The sequence below is a fragment of the Dicentrarchus labrax genome, unplaced genomic scaffold (genome assembly GCF_905237075.1).
Source record: "Dicentrarchus labrax unplaced genomic scaffold, dlabrax2021, whole genome shotgun sequence".
Taxonomy (NCBI): Eukaryota; Metazoa; Chordata; class Actinopteri; family Moronidae; genus Dicentrarchus; species Dicentrarchus labrax.
The window spans coordinates 23,345,789-23,365,175 of record NW_026136711.1 but is presented as its reverse complement, the minus strand read 5'-3'; the positions used below and the strand labels follow the sequence as shown (position 1 = coordinate 23,365,175).

At 43.4% G+C, this 19,387-nt stretch overlaps 1 protein-coding gene across 2 annotated transcripts in view; it reads right to left on the bottom strand.

Annotated features, from left to right (window-relative positions):
• Positions 1–647: 647 nt before the first annotated feature.
• pax7a (paired box 7a) overlaps positions 648–19,387 on the bottom strand; it is a 45,670-nt gene continuing 26,930 nt past the window's right edge. For both annotated transcript variants that reach the window (XM_051416099.1, XM_051416100.1), the window contains exons 6-9: positions 16,920–17,085; positions 16,268–16,461; positions 4,680–4,929; positions 648–3,493 (exon numbers count right to left, since the gene is read on the bottom strand). In XM_051416099.1, coding sequence (XP_051272059.1) covers positions 3,378–3,493; positions 4,680–4,929; positions 16,268–16,461; positions 16,920–17,085 — 726 coding nt within the window. In that variant the 3' untranslated portion in view covers positions 648–3,377. The remainder of the gene's footprint in view (positions 3,494–4,679; positions 4,930–16,267; positions 16,462–16,919; positions 17,086–19,387) is intronic.

Below are 19,387 nucleotides of genomic sequence, written 5' to 3'. Positions count from 1 at the left end.
CACGCTCTCAGTCTGTGTCTCTGAGTCTGGGACGTCTGAGCTCTCATCACTCCCTAATCACATCACCAGCACTGGAACAGTCACTGGTGGCCTGCTGGCTCTACTAATGTACTTGAACACACACGGAGGACACACACACACACACACACACACACACACACACACACACACACACACACACACACAAACACACACACACACACACACACACACACACACACACACACACACACACACACACACACACACAAATGCACAGGCAATGTGCATATACTTAGATATTCGTACAGCCTGTGCACAGGTGCACTCATAAACTTCACACTAGGACTGCAACCAATAATTATTTTCATTATCGATTAATCTGCTGACCTTTTTTTAAATTAATAATTATATTGTAGTCCAATAAATGTAAGAAAATACTGAACAATACCGATCACAATATCTAAATCTCAAAAATATTCAGTTCACAATGATCATTTATGTTTAAAGAGCGACTTAAACAATCAATCAACAATAAAAATTGTGGTCAATTAATTTTATTTTATCAATTATTTGAGGAATCACAATACTTCACACATGCATGCACATGGTCAAACTCATTTGCAAAACAATCAGCACGCACAATAAAGAAGAGACAAATGGCAGAATCAGTTTTGGATCTTTAATTGATAACAGTTACGCCAGTGTTACAGTAAACACACCAACAGGCTGAAGGTAGTAAATACCAGTACAAGTTTCCCACTACTCTAATACTTCATACAGCAGAATAAATTATACCATGATAATATACACACATGCGGAACAGAAAAAGGAGTAAAGCAAAGCACAGATGTCAGAAAGCAACTAAACAGGTTAAGGGTCAAACAGACGGGAGGGGGGATAAGGAGTTGTATGCTTTAAATATCCAAATGTTTATTGACGCAAGTGTTAGAAATGGGTTTGATACACTAAAGACGATTCTAAAATTCTTCCTTTTTAAAATATACACATGAGTGAGGCGTCTAAGCGGAGCAGTTGGAACTGCTGCGATTCAGTGCGGAGTCAGCGTTACTTTGACTTTTTCTCCTGAAGTCTTATTGGTCCACAAATCAAATGTGACTCGATTCAGTTTCCCAGAGCAGAGACAATGTCTTCACCAGCTTCATCATCCTCATCATCATTGTCATGCTGAACCGTTGGTGGACTCCCACACCGAAGTCTCTGGGGTTTTCGGGTGTGTGTTCAGGTCCTCGGTCCAGGCAAGTCTGGTCTGCACTTATAATAAGTCTGTAAGATCTGGTGGTCAAAAACACCCTCGAAATGCTCTGACGCATGAAGATGTTTCGTCCAGCCACCTTTCAAATATACAGCGGTCCTGTGGTCCAGGGAGTCTATCTGTGTCACCAAGCTTTCATTTTCCATTGAGCTCAGTTTGATCCTCCTTTATACAAATTTAATTGGAACATTTTTAATGGAATTTATATTTTACTAATTTATACAAATTCATTCTTACCTGGGTCCAAAACAGTAACAAAACTTTTGGTCAAAACAAGTAAACCAATTAAATACAATTAAAAACAAAACCAACAGAAAACAAGCCAGTTAAGGAAACTCAAATCAAACATTTACTTCCACAGATCCCTCGCTTACCTACCACTCGACATAGTTTTGTTTTAGTATAAAACATACTCTTTATAAACAAACAATACACAATCTGCTCCAGCTACTGTACAGTTTTCAGTTTTTAAAAGGCGACTGAGGACCGAATCCTGTCTTGAGATAAAGTGAACACTTCTGTGTACATCATCATCACACTGATGCCAAGGAAAGAAAAAAACACACACACATCTCAAAGGAACAGCTGGTCCTGGATCGTGTCAAAAGTTAACTATGAGTGCTACACAAATGTCTCATATCCACTATTCTTTAAATTTTTTCTTCTTTTTGTACATTTCAGTGAGTGCGTCAAAGCGAGGATTAGAGGGGGCTCCGGTCCAAACCAGAGAGGGGGGCCAATCAGTGGTGTTACCTGTGCCCTTTCACAACTGACTGGATTAAATGATTTTCCAGAGTGCATGTGAATGGCACAGCTTGTGTACTTTTTAATCTCATAACAGAAAGCATTGGAATGCTTGTAGTATATTCGTAGATTGAGCCTGTGGAATGTTTTGAGGAATGCTTATTTAGTCCAAGAGTGGAAACCAACTGAAGGTGCATTTACAAAATGTGCTAATTACTCTATAAAAACAGAAATAGTGACTGGTAATAGGAAGGGTCACTGTGAATTAGCTTTGACATTATTTTTGTGTGATTTAATCTGCTTTACACTGTTAAAGTCACTCAGGGTTCCCTGGCAGATGGGATTTGGGATGAGCAGAGGAGGGGGAATTGAGTTAGCCCTCCTTGGCAAGGTCCATATTTCTAAACAAAATACATTAATTTCCCCAATCCTGTTTTTGCAGACAATGCCCCCCTCCCCATGGACCGCGGCTAAGGATGGGATGGAGGTTATAAGGGGAAAGCTATTGGCCGCCACAACGCTGCTTTAATTCCCTGCAGAATCCATCCAGCCAGACTTCCCACAGAGTGGCCAAGTTCTTTAGGAATGTCAAGATGAATTTGAAAGTGGGAAGGTCAAATCGCTCACGAACATTAGAGCTCAGGGAACAGGCTGAGGAACAGCAGCTTGGAAAACAATCATCTTCTCTTGTGTGACTGTGCCGACACGCAGAACATGCACACGCAACAGACACTCACTCCCAAATCGTCTCAGTCATTCACACTGTGTTTTACACACCAACATCTAACAGAGAAAAGAGATACGAATGGAATCAAAGAACAACATAAATCACATTAACCATAATCATATAACAGCAACAATAATCTTAACAATATCAAAAAGGAACAAGAATAAGAGTCGTTCAAATGATATTGGCTTTGTTAACTACTATGAACAGCAAGGTCAAAGTACATGTTGTTGATGGCTCTAAATGTGTGCTGGACTGCAGCCATGACAAAGAGGAACCCAGGCCAAGGCGGCCGACTATCCTCGGGTGTTCTGGGGTCCTGTCTGGCCTTCTGAGTAAAACAAAACAGGGTGTGGGGCTGGGGTAGGAGTACAAGGAGCAGGCAGCGACGCCCAAATATTGAGGAGAGCGGGTGCAGAGCCGCCTGGTGGTTGACAATGGCGTGAAAAGTTTAGTTCCATTCCCCGAAGAGCCTTGTCACACCCGCAAGCGTCCCTTTCTCCGGTGCACAGCGAGGCTGCATGTCTGTGCGCTGATGTCATGGCCGGGCTGCAGAGTGAGCAGCAGAGAGACGAGCTGGAGTTGGAGTCCAGACTTGATGGAGCATGGAGGAGGGTGGCAGAGGGCGGAGGAGAGTGGTGCAGGGTGTCTCTAGTAGGCCTGTCCCGTCTCCACCTGCAGCAGTCCCAGCACGGCTGAGTGGTCTCCAAGTTTCATCCTCCTCTGAGTGGACAAGCTCACGTTCTTAGCCAGGTAGTCTACAGCAGCTACACAGAAACAAAAAGACAGGGGGGAAACACACGTCAGACAGGTGGTAGATTCCTGAGACATATGTCCTATTCACTCTCATTTCATTTCTCTGATTAAGGCTGAAATAAGTTGTGGCAGAAGCGAGTGAGTCAAATGAAAAACAATTCACACAGAGAGAGTGAAAGATAAAAACCCCTCCCCTGTCCCTTGTCTGAGGTTGGCACGCTGCTGGCACGGAGCATGTGCATCCTGGTAAAGTCTCCATGCTGTCACTCAGACGGGTCCCCGTGTGTGTTCTATGTGCCAGTCTTCATTACACTTGGCATCTCTGATTTCATGCCCTCCACACTCCACATGGCCGATCATTTTCATCCTCAGACAGCAGCTCTCTCCTCTCTCCTCCATTCATTACCCATCTACTGTGCTCAATCACCATCTTAATTAACCTCACATCAGCTCACATCCGCACTGCCATCAGTTTCTTGCTGCTGACAAAAACACTGGTACGCACACACTCGAAACGTGATGGATAGACACGCACTCATGTGCATTCACGCGCCGCAACACAAACACGTAAAAAAAGAAGAAAGCCAGCAGATGCACAGTGCAGCATATCACTACTAGAAGCTGCATAAATACAAACAAATGTCGGCTAGCTGGCGCTGGCTAGCTTGTTGGGGAAGTGTGCTTTATTTTACCTCCTATGAATGGCTGTGACAGCATCAGTCAATTATGCTAATCTAATAAAGCAAACTCTTTCCTGCCCTGAGGGTGTGTGTATGTGTGTCTGTGATGGAGAACAGAGAAAGAGGGAGAGAGAGAGAGGTGGGCAAGAGGACACTGTGGCCCCTGAGGGTGTGCCGTTCTTTGAAGTGGCCCTCTCCTCTTTCCCATCCAAGTGGAGTGGGGTGTGACTAAGGCAGCTCTCTAGGAGGATGGTGGCGGTGTTGGTGGTGGTGGTGTGAGGGAGGGGGGTCTTTATCAAGAGCACGTGTCTCCCTCCACCAGCCAGGGTGCAAAGGTCAGGAGGCTCTCTTGCTTGGGAGCTGGGCATCACTTCACAGGCTTTTTAAATCTAGTCAACTTAAGAGGGGGATATAAAAGAATGACCTGCTCTCGTTTGGACAAAAGCGCTTGCTTCTTCAGCAACTTAAGCTAAACACAATCATACAGTATGTAAATGTTAACGCAGGGTTTACTCACTCTGGCCGTACTGGCTGTACTGGTAGCCTGCAGTGACGGGGTCCACGCTGTAGCTGGTGGCGCTGTAGGTGGGGGGGCAGTATGACTGGGAGGAAGCCAGGCTGTCCACACTCTTGATGGTGTCAGAGCGCTGGCTGCAGCTGGCTGAGATGGGGTTGGAGCTCTCCAGGCTGCTGTGCAGGGGGGAAATGGAAAAGTCGTGCTGGGGCTGGGAGGATACGGCGCTGGGGTTGCTCAGGATACTCATCACCTGGGGGGAAGGGGGAACGGAGGATGTTAGAAATTTGGAAAATTGAGGATCAAAGCATTGACAGAGTTGCGGGAAAGTACTTTTTTCTGCAAATATAGAGCCATCCTAGCACTTCACGGTAAAGATGGCAATAGAAATACACCATTTCAACTTTGAAATAGGGAATGGGAAAAACTTTTTTTTTTTAAAGAGCAGGGGGAAGGATACAAGAAGGGTGATGAGGTTAAAAAAAAGAGAAAGGGAACAAGAGAGACTGTTTCCATTAGCTGGCGCTGTCAGTAAGTGTTCTGCTGTGGGACAGAAGGGTCCCAGGGTGATAATAGACCCACCATCCGTGCCAGACAGCCCCTGTCCCGGAGCCTGAGGCCTGAGCCCGAGCCTACAGCACAACAAGCACCAAGGGAGTCCCTAATCCCTCGCCCCTAGCCTACCCATCTCATGAATAGTAATGGGGTTGGAACTGGTAAATGATCCCCTCAGATCCCCACACAAAGTAGGCTCCACAAACCTTACTGAGGGGCCCGCTGATACTGCAGGTTGAGGCTCGCCTGAATATCACAGTGTGTATATTATTCATAGTGCATAAAAGCTTCCAATTCAATATTCTAGATTAATGTAATAGCATGTGACATTCGTCAGAAGAAGGTCTCAAAATATGTTAAAATGGAAGAGATTACCTCTAGTGCTACTCCAGTCTGAAGCACAGCGGCCCAGAACACTGTGAAGAATTTTGTTTTCTTATGCTCCGAGTTTCTTTAAGTGAAAAAGGAAAGTGGAGTGTGTGTGTGTGTGTGTGTGTGTGTGTGGGAGGGGGTGGTAAAAAGGGAATTGTCCCACACATGCTTCCCTCCTATAGTAGGGAAGCCTTCCCTTCAACATCAGGTTCATGTTGAGTTTTGCTATGCTGCACTGGCCTTTGGCCCCTTGGCTGCTAAACCAATTAGCCCATCATGGAGGTGGTTACACAGGGGTGATACATAGGCAGACATATGTTTGCATGCACGCACACACGAATGGACATATGCGTGCACACACACATAAGCTGTGAACATAGAGGGGCAAGCCAAACAGTCCACAACTGATGCACTTGGCCAGGAATATCCCGCAGAGGGAAAATTAACCATATTCTGCAAATTAATCATATCTTTAGAAAAGGCCTCCCAGGAAATATAAAGCACTCGAAGCACATCAGAAACATAACGGCTGGTTAGTCATTTCCACATGTTAATTCTATCAGTATGGAAACCCCCACCCCGTCCCCTCCACATCTGCGGACAAAGCATGTGACATGTATCCATAAGAGGGAGATTCATGGCCCTCTTCATGCTGGACACATGTGATGCTCCCTCCCATATGGAGCCGGGCTGGAGGATGAGAGGAATATTATGTCCTGATGGTTTGTGGTGGCTAAAAGTGAAAGGGGGGAGAGCTTGTTAAGTGTCCTGAGAAAGACAGCTGGAGGGCATGAGTCCATTTTAGTCATTGGTTAATTGAAGCTTGATTACATCGCTTCCGTTAGCCAACAATTGGCCCGAATATTATTCATGCTCATAAAAGTTCTTCAAAAGAAAATGACTTCTTATCATTGACATTGTGGCAGTTTTGCTATTTTAGAATGAATTAGGATGGGTCGGACACTTTAGAGTCTAACAAGTATTGTCATCTGTGAGGTTGTCGCTATCCTTCAGTTGTCCTTCCCAAGAGAGGATTCTGTCTTAATGATTTGAATTTTGCTAGAGGGAAGAAGGTAAGCTCTTCTAAAGTAGTCAGGTTCTCATCAGCTGTGTATAAGTTAGATTTTGTGTTCTCAAAACTATAAAAAAATTCAATGTTGTCTCCATTGTCCTCTCAATCTGATGAAGGTGCAGAGAGAGGTGAATTTATCGTTAAAGTGCCAGGTTTGACTATGTTCCACTTCAGTCTCTCAACAAAGTCATCTCCTTCACCCACATGTACAGAATTTTATGTTATAATTGCATGGCTTTGTCACTTTGATGTCCCCATAAAGTTTTCTCCCTTCACATTCAGGGGTTAAACGATACTTAGTCACAAAAGCTTGTAAAAAAAAACATTTGCAGCTGGATACCTTCATGTGTTTCTGTTGCTACATGCGTTGTAAAACAAAAACTTTATAGATGTAAAATTCTGTCACAAACTCTTCGTGAGTGAATTTACTCTTAGAGAGGAATAAAAAGCGCTTTGTTAGAGTTTTATATATGTAACATGCACACAGCTTGATAGACATTAATGGAATGTGGTTTTGGATTGACATGGTTATTGTCAATGCAATTTTCACTGGAGTTTCCCTGGATGGGGTCTGGTGCACCAGGATGTTACGCAAGTTTTAAATTACACATCTCAGTAGTGTACACTCAGGTGCATTAAACAAGACTTGTGGAGTTTGAGTTAGTGTAAAATTTAAGAGCTGAAAAAAAAAGAAGAAATCTTAACAACCACATTATTTTTTCCTAATATACTCTTTACACTCTTGCAGAGAAGACTTCCTCCTTGCTTCTCTCCCTCCCTCCCTCTCCTCTTCCCCCACCTCCCTCTCTTTCCTTGCATACAGCGTCCTCAGCAGCCCAGAGTTCGTTTGTTGTTTGACGTTGTGTGAGTGCTGGTTTGGGAGATAATGTGAGCCAGGACCTAGTTTAAAGGACAATGCTCCAGGGCGTTCCCTGCCTCCTCTGCCCCCCCACCCTCTCCTTCTCCTTCTTTGCTCCCTCTCTACAGATAGATTACTTTATAAATAATAATAAAAAAGTAATTAATTCTCTCAACTTCTGAGCCCTCCAGCCTGTGGCGAAGTGAATGGGGAAGTGTAAATTGATACAATGTGCATCCTTACAGATAAATAAATAGCACACTTGAGACACAAAAAGAGGCCCTTTCATACCTCCCTAATTTCTTCAACAGTCAAATTACATTTTTTTTTTGTCTGTGCGAATGTTTGACGAGATGTTCTTTGTTGGATTTCTTTCCAGAATAAAACAATGTGACAGAGACAGAGCTGAGAGAAACACTGTGAGTGATACAAGAAAAAAATAAAAACAAAAATAAGGGGGAAACAAGTCAGCAAAGCAATAGAGTGTAGATGTGCTGTAACACAACACATTGTTTTAAATTAAAACTTGTTGGTGTTATTGAACTTAAACCATTTAGTTATATCTTGAGCAATTTTGAAATGTGCAGCATTTATGTCTTTTTATACAGTATAATGTCCCCCAAATCTGTGACTATCTGTCATATTATATTGGGACTGTTTGTCCCCGTTCAAGCACCTGACAATAATAAGTGGGCACATGAACTCTTGCGTTGGACTAAAACAACACAAATTCACAAATGTAAAGAGAGGAAATGGAGCAGTGAAAATATGATAGCCTATAGAAAGAGGGCGAGGGGGGCAGAGGAGAGAAGAGAAAGTGATACAGAGTGAGTGAGAGGAAAGTGGAGGCTTTGGGAAGTACAAAGACTCCTGTAGGACTGCGCTGGCCTGAGGGCTAGCCTGCCTGGAGAGCTGATAGGAGCCCCTTCTGTTCCATTCCCGGCGCCAGCGCCAACACACCCCACTCCACAAATACTCTTAATCTGCGCAAGACTGGATTAGTTCCTCTGTCACCGATAGCTCCCTGTTCTGCCCAAATCAAAATGCCCCCAAGATGTACCTTTAAGTTAGGCAGAGGTCACCGGGGCAGACAGGGAAAAATGAGCACTCCAAATGTCTGTAAGTTATCTGAGTGCTGCAGAATAGCATCTTGCACCTTAGCAGATCTGCTTGGCTGATATTCGCTTCAGCAGAGAATGATTAAAGATCCACAGTGATGACACTGAATTTCAGATCAATATTTGAAGGCCAGTCCTGAGGGTGTGATTACAGGAAGAGAATAATGTTTAAATCTGTGACCCAGGACTCACATAGATCCAGTGTCTGGAAAGTGTCTGACTTTGAGAACAGCTCTTAGACAAGAAATATGTATATATGTATATATATATATATATATATATATATATATATATATATATATACATACAACTGTATGTACATATATATATAACTTTTAATTTTAATTTAAAATCCTCTTTCAAAATCTGAATCAAACGCCCCAAAAAACAAACACGAAAGAAGTAAATAACAAATGAAAATATCATCCCCCCCAAAGTCAGTCGACTCCTAGTCCTACAATGTTCCACCCTTCCCCCATCCCTCACATGAGAGGGCCGGCCCAGCGGGCAGTAAGGCCCCTCATCTGAGCAGACAAAATGACTATTTAAAAATAACAGTGATTGCATAAATTGAATTAAAGCGTTTTGGTCACGGTGGAGGTGGCGCGAGGGGTGGCGTGGGGCCACAGCAGACAGCCGGGATGGTGGCAGGCAGCAGATGATGGGCTCTGGCCTGCATGCCACTGTGTTAATTGGCCGCAGCACATTAATAAAAACTGAAAAGTGTCTTCCAGCGCCATAGGATGAAGAGACAGAAGCAGAATGAGAGGTAGAATGGGAGGAAGGGTGGAGGAGGGGGGCCTTGGTGCTGGAGGGAGAGAACTGGGCCTTTGAAGAATGTGGTGCGTATAGGGGGTTGGGGTGGGGTGCTAATTGTGTTCAATTAATTGGCTGATTGGCACTGACAGAATCTGGGCATTGACAAGGCAGGCACAGATGAGGACGATTAGTGGGCACTGGAACAAGCTGTCACTCCTCACAACATGTTAGCCACCCCGCGCCTGTGTCTCTTCTCCCCACACTCCAGGAAGCTGTTCATGCATACAAAGGAAGCTAAAACAAGTGGAAATTGAATAGAATTCATATTTATTTTAGTGTCCACACCTCTTCTCTCTATCTTTGCAAATTTTCATTAAACTAAATCCTCTCCAGCCCACTTTAGCTCATGCTAGTCTTAATGTTCAAGAAAGCACAGCTGCTCAAGCTGGAGGACAGCCCCCCTCCCTCCTAAACGTCCCACAGTATAAGCTATAAACTTGGCCCCGCACTAACCAGAGGTTAATATGCCGTCTATTGGACTGCAATTGGAGAACGTGTGGGGAGCAATCCTCTATTCTCTGGTAGTGATATGCTTGAGTAACTATGGGATGGATTCAGCCACTGGGAACAAGAGAGGCCCCTTCAAAGTGCACACACACACACACACACACACACACACACACACACACACACACACACACACACACACACAGACTTCAACTCTCAGCACCTTGCACCAACGCCTCTTCTAAATTAACCGGCAGATTTTCTGATTCCAGGAGAGTGGTTTCAGCGAGGCAGGGCCTGTGTGTGTGTGAGGGAGCAGTCCCAGAAGGAAAGCGAGGCGGATCGAGGGAGTGAAGGAGAAAAAGGGTGGAGGAAGAGGAGGAGGAGGGGAGGGTGGGGGATGTTTGCTAAAAACAGCAGGGGCCAGGTCTAGTGAAAAATGTCAGGTCAAATTGTTCTTGACAGTGTTAATATCTGCACCTCATAGCCATAATTACATGTAAATAAATAGTGAAATAGCTCTCAGCTGGAGACTGAGAGGGGAGAGCTGCTGCATGAGACAACCAGCTGAGGACCCAACCACCTCCCATATTCTCATCTTATTGTCAGGAGGAAGAAGGGAGGAGAGAGAACGAGACATGTGCAATGAAGCATGCTGGCAATAGATACTCATATTTCTAGCCTTTTTCTTTTTTTTCTTTTTTTTTTTCACAAAGAAAACCGTGAGTGTTAGATCAACTTTGCAAAGGGGTCATGAGCACAGTCCACAGTGAAGCGGGGACATGACATCAGAAACCAATGAGGGACATGCAGAAAGAGACAGCGAGAAGGAGGGACAGAATGAGAAAACGTTGGTGAGAAAAAAAAAGTCAAAGAGAGTATTAATCACAGCTATGCACCTGTCAGAGTGGCATCTGGAACTAAAAGGAACCACATGCAGCCAGACATCATCCCGAGACCTCCGGCTAGCAGGACAGGTTCACAGCAAACCAGCCCTCCTTCTTCCCCCGGCTGTCCCATAACCCTGTGCACCCTGACCCTTGACCCCGAAGAGGTAGGTCACCCAGCATATGCCCAAAAGACGCTTCACCTGCCCTGCAGCATGCTATTATAGACTGATTTATTATTATTATTATTATTATTATTATTATTATTATTATTATTATATTATTATTATTATTATTATTATTATTTCATTACAAGTCACCTTCAAATTGTGTGTGTATGAAGCTGGAAATCTCCGCAGATGAGCATGTGACACAGCGTATGTCTGTGTGTAATAGGTATTTTAGATAGGATCGATGTCTGTGCCTATACTTTAATAAAGGCAGTACCGCTCTCCACCTTATAGGCATTTCAACTGCGTGGGACACACAGCATGTGAATCAGTCTCAGTCATTTTCCTCCTTAAATCCCCATCTTCTAGGATTTACTGAAATTCATATTGGCTGCCTCTGCAAGATAAATGTAAATCACATTCCCTTATATTTACTATTTATCAGGATGCAGCAGCTCACTTTCAGCAGGAAATATCTCTCACCCGCACACAAACACCCTTGCATTTAAATAGCATTTTTATTGTCCGCCATAGCCTTTCATCTGGGCGTAGGGAGAAGAGCTGCCTCTCCAGGGGAGAGAGTTGGAGCAAGAGAGGAAGGTGGGGAGAGAGAGGGAGAGAGCAAAGCACTATTGGCAAGGCATCATGGGTATGACAAAAAGCCAAATGGAGGGAAGGAAGGTTGGTAGGTGAAAAATAGATTATGAATACATAAAGCTCCGACCGAAAATATTTTGGAATGAAAAAGAAAATGGCTTCACTTGGGTGCTCGGGAGACCTAAAAGATGGAATGAGCAACAAATGGCTCAGGTACACAGACGGCTCGTAAGCTGCAGTACAGTCTCAGCTCCAAGCGAAAGAGGCCCTTATGTAAAGCCGTGGCTATAACAATGATTTGCTCTATGAGTGGCACCCTTTGGTTCTTTAAGGTGTCTTAAAGCTTCAACTTTAGACTGTTAAATATTAGTTATGTCATCCTTCACAAAGCATACAGTATGTAGATACAAGTCTCTGCAAGCTGCAGAATCAAACCAGGACACATTATCTGACAGGAGACGAAGGCCAACTCAACACGAGGACGACACAATGTGTGCAGAGGTACATTTCTGGTGTCACAGACGCAGAATCTTTCCTCAGAGTTCAAAAGTGTTGCAAAACAACAGCAAACACTAATAATCTGTACAGAAACAGTATAGCCAGTGGATATGATTTACAGTCCCTGGATTTTCTTGGCAGCTGCCAACAGCAGGTCTCTTTTTTCTGAAAGCCTCTTACATCTTTTTTTATACTTGCCAAATTGAAACAGTATTTGTTTTAATGGGAGTTCTAATTAACCAGTATGTATTCCCCCTCTTGCTCTGCGAGTGGCTGAGCTATGAATGCAGGCTATGTGCTCATCCCCTTTGATTTGTTGTCAGTGGAGCCTGCCAGCTGACACAGTGCCCGGTGAGAGGCTTAATGCCCAAGTTTTAATAATGTGGGGGACTACATGAATCTCCCCCTCTCATTGGTATTCAGGTGCAGAATGTCTTGTTAGAAGTCAGGGAGGGAGGCGGAATGAAGCCAGAGCTCCAGATTGTTCCGTACATTTTCCCCTCTCCATTTTTTTTTTTTTTTTGGGACACGGCAGAGCTCGCTTCTTAAAAATAATTCATCCCGTTTTTAAAAGAAGCGTCTGCGCTAGCTAATGGAAGAGCAGCAGCACAGTTTGGAGTCTCCCCTGGCTTATCTCTCTCAGACAGTTGTGGGGAGTCGCTGGTGAGCATGGTGTCAGCGTGCGTGGTACGGTGCAGCGCCGCGCGGGCAGGCAGGCCTGGGGACACAGATCAAAGGGAGGCAGGGGTGAGAGCCGCTCTGCCTCTGATCCCGTGTACGTGTGTGTGTGTGTGTGTGTGTGTGTGTGTGTGTGGAGGCCCGGCCCACTCACACAGCCCAAAGGCCCTCCTCAGATACACACACACATCCTTGTCATTCCAAAACACACAACACTTTCATAAAACTGCAAAACAGAAAAAAAAAGTTCCTCACAAAACTTTGTGAACTTCCTTCATCAAAACAGCAATAAAATCTCTGTCCACCGTACCTATGGTGTTCACCTTGCACCATCGTGCCTTCTTATCGTGCTAAATAACCTGTGAACACCATACAGCATCACTTCAAAGCACTCAACAGTGCATTTCTCGCTGTTACTTTCCAAGAGAAATGCGTTTTCTCCTTTTTTTTATCACCTGGTGTCATTATTTCTTGAAATTTCTCTTGAGGAGTGAAACCAAAGCTCTGCTACTGAGCTGCTCTCACATGACTCCAGTCAGTGCAGTTGTTTTCTTTCCTCTCCCAGCAGGTGTCCCTGTCATGCAATAATGAGGAATTCAGCCCAAATGTTTCCCCACAAATGCAATGTCCATGAACATTGCTTCTAAAAGGCTCTTTAGAATTTCCTATTACCAGGTTTTGTTGGAAAATATACAATATTCTTGAGAGATGACTGTAACAGCCTCTTCAGTTAAAGGAAAGCTGTCTGTCCAAAGCAAATATTGCTTATTTGTTTTCTAGCAAGAGTATGCTAAATTCATATTTGAAGCATCATCATGGCCATTTAAAAGGCAGAGACAAAGAACTAAAAATGAGAAAGGTCATAATAAAAAAGCAGACATAAGCTTAAATCTTCAGGTAAAGATAGAAAAATACTGGAATGCCTGTCCTTCATGCCCTTGCCTTTCCTTCTTTACTAGACCCGCTGTGCCGCTAAATGAAACAAGACCAACAACAAAACACACTTCTGGTTTTTGCCCAACCATGCACAGCTTCACTCTCACCAACCCTAATATACTGCCTCCCTCAACCAGCCAAACACGCTGTATACCCCACAATGACAGCAACCAGTTTGAGAGTGCATGGCTTTTCCACCGCCTGTAATGGGAAAATGTGTGCTGTCGGGATAGGTTATGGGATTGGGATGGACGCGAGCTCCTGTCGGGACTGCTGAACGCTGCAGGATTCCATTACAGACTTGGCACCTCGCCACCGCAGCCCATTTACTGGGAATCAGAGAATTTTTGTCAATCTTTACAGCAACAGCTAGGCCCTCAATGCCAGACACTTGAAGAAATAGCTTGCACATACCAATGCACAAGCATATCTTCTGCAAACAGATGCTGTCTGTAACTTACAATATCAAATTCTCATTTCCATCTCGATAGAGAGTCTCTTTGTGTTGCTTTTTTCCATTACAGGGAAGGGAAAACAGGAGAGTAAAAACATGCTGTGAGTTGTGAAAAATAAACTGTGAGGTGTCGAACGCGGGTGGATAATCATTAAATCAATTAAAAATAATTTTCCAAAGCTGAAACTGATTTGCCGTTTGAGTGAAATTTGTTTAAATGCAAAGACAAAACAGTGTCTGACTCGGACAGGGTAAACTTGATGTTTATTGTGTGGGTTTTCTGTGTTGTGAGTTTTATGTTGTTAGCTGCATGTTGGTACAGAGAGAGAGAGAGATGAGGGCTGCCCAGCCCAGCAGGACACTGGACCACAGAGTGAACTCTGATTCTGCTGTCAGTGTGAACATTCATCTCCATGCTGAGAGACTGATAGGAATGCCACACAGCATTCTGCATGCATTCAATACATTTCAATTCTGTGCAGCACAAACATGGTGTGACACATCAAAACATCCACACCAAATGCTAAAAAAAATACACCACACCAAATGCTAAAAAAAAATAAAAAACATGAAAATTCACAATTTAATTTTTCAATAAATAAATAAATTGAAAAACAAATAAAATAATTTTCAGGTTTAATCAAACCCACTTGATAGAGTAATTGAATAGTGGAAATCCATGCTGTACAGTTGCCCAAAGGCTCCTGTCCTAATCCTCACTATGACAGGAAATGTTTAATATCCCAACACATTCTTGAATGACTGTTAAGAGAGAGGGAGAGAAAGCGACAGTGTACCCCATGCCAGTATTAGAGAGAGCCATTAATGAAAAAAAAAAAAAAAGACTCCATGTTCCTGGTGTTTTTCTGCAGGTTTGCAGAGAGAGCATTAGCAGTTAAAGCCCCTGTGCCACGATTAACAATCAAACACGCTGTGAGCCTCCATGTTATCCTCCGTCGCTCCAGCAGGAGAGAAAATCTCTTTTTTGTCACAAAATCCTTAATTCTTTCTTCTCTGAAGAAAGAGGGTAATACCAAGAATGTTTCCAATCTGCTTTGAGAAATATTTGAAGAAAAAAAAAACTCCCAATAAAACACGTGTGAACGACGGGGTAATTGTGGACAAATGCAGCATTGAAATTCATTTTCAACTCTTTACACACCATTTCAATCTTATTTTCTGCCTGTTAACCACATCTTGTTGGTGAGGGTGGGCAAGACTGGCCAGTATTGATGGGTAATTGTGTATAATTCACTCCGTACACACGATTTGCATCAATACAAATCATTTTTCATTCTGTGCTACTTAAGGCTCAACCCTTACCATAGAGTCGCATTTAAACGCTCATTAATGGAGGTGTCCAAAGAGGTTAACATGTGAAATCCAGCGCATTTCAGAGGAGGATGCAAACAAACGTGCACATAGCAGCAAAGGAGGATGAGGAGAATGAGTAGAGGAGAGATTTTTGGGCTTTTATAGATTTAAACTGCTATTAGGAGCCTCGGGATCCTAAAGAGGCTGGGTAATGTTCTTCTTTATCATGACATGAGAGCATGTGAAGTGGCCAGCAGGATAAACCTACAAGAAAAACCTCACATGCAGAGAGCACATCGCCTCTGTCGCTTTGCCTGGAAATCATGCAGTAAAGAGATGAGGAAAATCACACATAGCACTGGAGTCTTCCAGCTGCAGACAATTACGTGAAGAAGATTATGGGTCTACATTTATAAGCTTTAGCTAATTATTTCATCTGCATGTGTTCTCACTGCGCTGCACAGGATTTAGATGTCCCAGGAAAGTCGAAAACCGCTGTTTGGAGCAGCTTGAGTACTTGCGGTACTATCAAGATGAATTTTAATTTGTTGATGTTAATCCAATTGTTTTACAAATGTAGCAATTTGGAGTAGCTAAAATAAATCCAGGGCTTTGGAAGGCGAACATAAAAGCCCGCACTGGCGGTTATTTTGCTGAACATGCTGTTTCTGAATTTTAATTTCAGTCAAATACAATTACATGATGAACAGTGAGAGGAGGGGGAGGGGGTAGACTGAAGAATGTGAACACTACCTATATGTGGGGACATTATATATACTTGCAGATATACTAAGGTAGAAATTGTTTGGACTGACCTGTGGGGAGAGCCCGTTGCCGACTGAGTTCATGTGGTTGCTGGATGCTGAGGGGCTCATGAAAGTATCAGAGTAGCTGGAGAAGCTGTGGCGATTGGATGAAAGACCATAAGCAGAGCTGCTGTCAGCCCCCAGACCTCCCTGGTGCATGGATGATGGAGGCAGGGGTTGGGGTCTGTGCAATGTGCTGCCCTCTGACACCAAGAACAACAGAAACAGTGCACAGGTAAGAGAGAATCAAATCAAATTCTGTGCTAAAGCTAAACAAGAATAAACAGTAGCCTCAAGATTTAAGCTCAGTTAGTCATAGGTCATACATTAAATGTCCTTCATGAAAATTCGTTACCATAGGAAAAATGTCTTTTTATACGTTGAAAGTGTTTCAAAGAACAGAAGTGACTTGTACTTGTAATGAAGATGAAAATATGTAAAGGCTTGTTTCTGTTTCACTGAGACAAAGATGTGATTGTAAACATAACGACTGGCTTATATGGTGCACATGGTTCATATGTAATTTATAATGTTATTAAACATTAAATATGACATACCACAAAGAAGTAGGACTAATGTAATTTTTTACCAAAATTAGATTAAACTCACAAATAATTTCTGAAATATTTCCTTAGGCTGCATGCACAAGTGTTGGTCTTACCCTGCGATAGCGTGGTGCTGGGGTAGCTGGAATCTGGTAGCTGGTACGTAGGTAAAGTTGGCATCCCTGTGGGTGGGAATCCTCCAGGAAGCAGGTGGTTGAAGGCCGCTAGCTGATTGGCCCCAGCCTGTTTGCGCCACCTGGCTCGCCTGTTGCTAAACCACACCTGAAAAAGAAGAAGATACACACAACTTGAAATCAGAGCTTCAAATTCTTTGTTTTAACTCAGTTTTAGTTTTGAATGTTGAGTTCCTGCAGGTTACAAATTCGTTTTGCTTTATTTTTCTCTCACTTAAACTCCATTTATGTTCGCACTGTGAGCATTTGACTGCAGTGGACTCTCAGTAGAGCCTGCCGGCTCCTGCCACCTGTGATTAATCTGCCAGTTAGTGTGAGTGGTGGTGCTGGTGGTATTTGGGAGTCTGCTGTCCCTGTGGGAGCTGCCATAGAGGCTCAGTGGTCCGTCCCTGTTGTTCTTAAGGGACTGAAGCTGTGATCTGTGTAAACAGGCTGCCCTAAGCCCCCTTCAGAGGGAAGAAGTCATTTAAAGGTCAGACGTAGGCAACTAGCCTCCACAACACACACCTCAAGTGTGTTTGTGAAGCTTTCAGATGCTTTGAGAGAGGCCATCACTTTTCTGGAGATGGAGAGATACATTAAGCGGTATATTACCACTGTGCTGTTTTAATGTGGTTGTTTTTAAAGCTTTAAAAGTCAGTTTGAAGAGAAAGAAAGTGTTTTAACTTTTGAGTCGAGACAACGAGCTCTCAAGCTGCAAATGGCAAAATGCTCACAAAATGAACAGCACCAAGTTCCCTGAATGAAAGGGGGAAAAAAATAGGACTCTTTTGAACCGCAAAGATTTACACATTTTAAAAAGGCTTCTGCTTCAACAAAACATGAATATAATCAGGCCCTTTTGAAAAGAGCCAGCAACCTGTTCCATTTAACCAAGACAAGGCCCGGGCTTCACTGTGTGCTAAGGGTTGAAGGACATTGATCTATGCCTCGCACAGGCAATTCATCAGAGTTTAATACACTGTCAGCGCAGTTCATCTACTGTTGTGTTTCAAACGGCCGGGGCTATTGTGAGAGCACATGAAAGAGGGGGACAAAAGCCCCTCCATACGCCACAGAGAACAGTGGACACAAAGAGGGGGCGTCCCTTTTAAACAGGTCTTAAAGAGGGACACTTTCAAGGGGACTTACACAGCGACATACTCACTGCTTTTTGGGGGCTGCCTCTTTTTGTACACACAAACATACATATAAACTCGTATAGGCCTACAAGGGATCTCAGCCAAACAGAGATCTTAATTTGAATGTGGTTCTTTTCACACACAGTCACTGCGTCTGCAAAGACCAGGTGATTTTTTTTTGCCTATAGCTCGGTTTAGTCTTGAGCACTCACTAGAAAGAGAATGGGGTGCAACAGGCGATGACTGTGTCGGGCAAACCTCAATTGTGCAACTGGAAAACCAACAGGAAATCTTTATCTCAAGCCTGATCGCTTCTAAGGACCCTGTTTGAATCCCTCAAACAGCTATTCCAAAACAAATGTGGTGAGTGGCTCCAGCAAAATTTCTGCTATTGGGATGTAGTGGAGCGTGGTCCAAGGTCTGAACTAAGCTCCTACTGGGCCAGACAAACAGCTGCCTGGTCCAGGGGAGGGGGCAAGGGGGGCACACCCCTTTCTTCCACACACTCCCCATCACCCCACCCCGCAGTGCCACTTCACCTCCGACCTCATCCACTCACCCCACCCCTCTTTTATGTTCACTTTAACTTCCTTCCCCCGTTGTCATCCAAGCTTAGGAAGGAGGTGTTCCATCATGGCAGACACAAAACTCTTTAACGTTGAAGTCCGCCTTTTGCTTTCACCATTTCCCTTTCTTCAGTGCATTTTCGCTTCCTTTTCCTGCAATCTTCCACTCCTAACATTACTGTTTCTAGTGCATGTGTACATGTCACTAAATTATTTTGTTCTACAGCATGAGGATTGTGGTGTTATTTGATGATAATAAAGCACTAAAGTAGTAAATTAATAAAGCCTTTTGTGTCTCATGCTCCAAGCCATTGTTGATGTATTCAATATTAAACCAACACTCTGATCTTTCTTTAACCCTCAAGCTGTGACCATAAAAATGTTGAATTGTGCATTAGTTGCTATAAGCAGATGTCAATAAACATTTAGCTGATACCTTCAGTATGAACATTTTGCATTGACATTAACGTTTCTATTATGTTGATTCTTTCAAAATGTATTTGCTGTTGCAAATTCATAGCAGCTGCCAGAAAATTCAGAAAGAGAAAAGTCAATGAAGCGTATCCTCATAATTTATTGGAATTTACAGTATTCTCAGGCTTTGAAGAGGCTTTCTTCAACATTAATACACTAAATTTGCCTAAACTACCAAAGAGGCTGCAGCTCTATTGAGTTAGTGTGAACAAAAGCCGGGTGTAGTGTT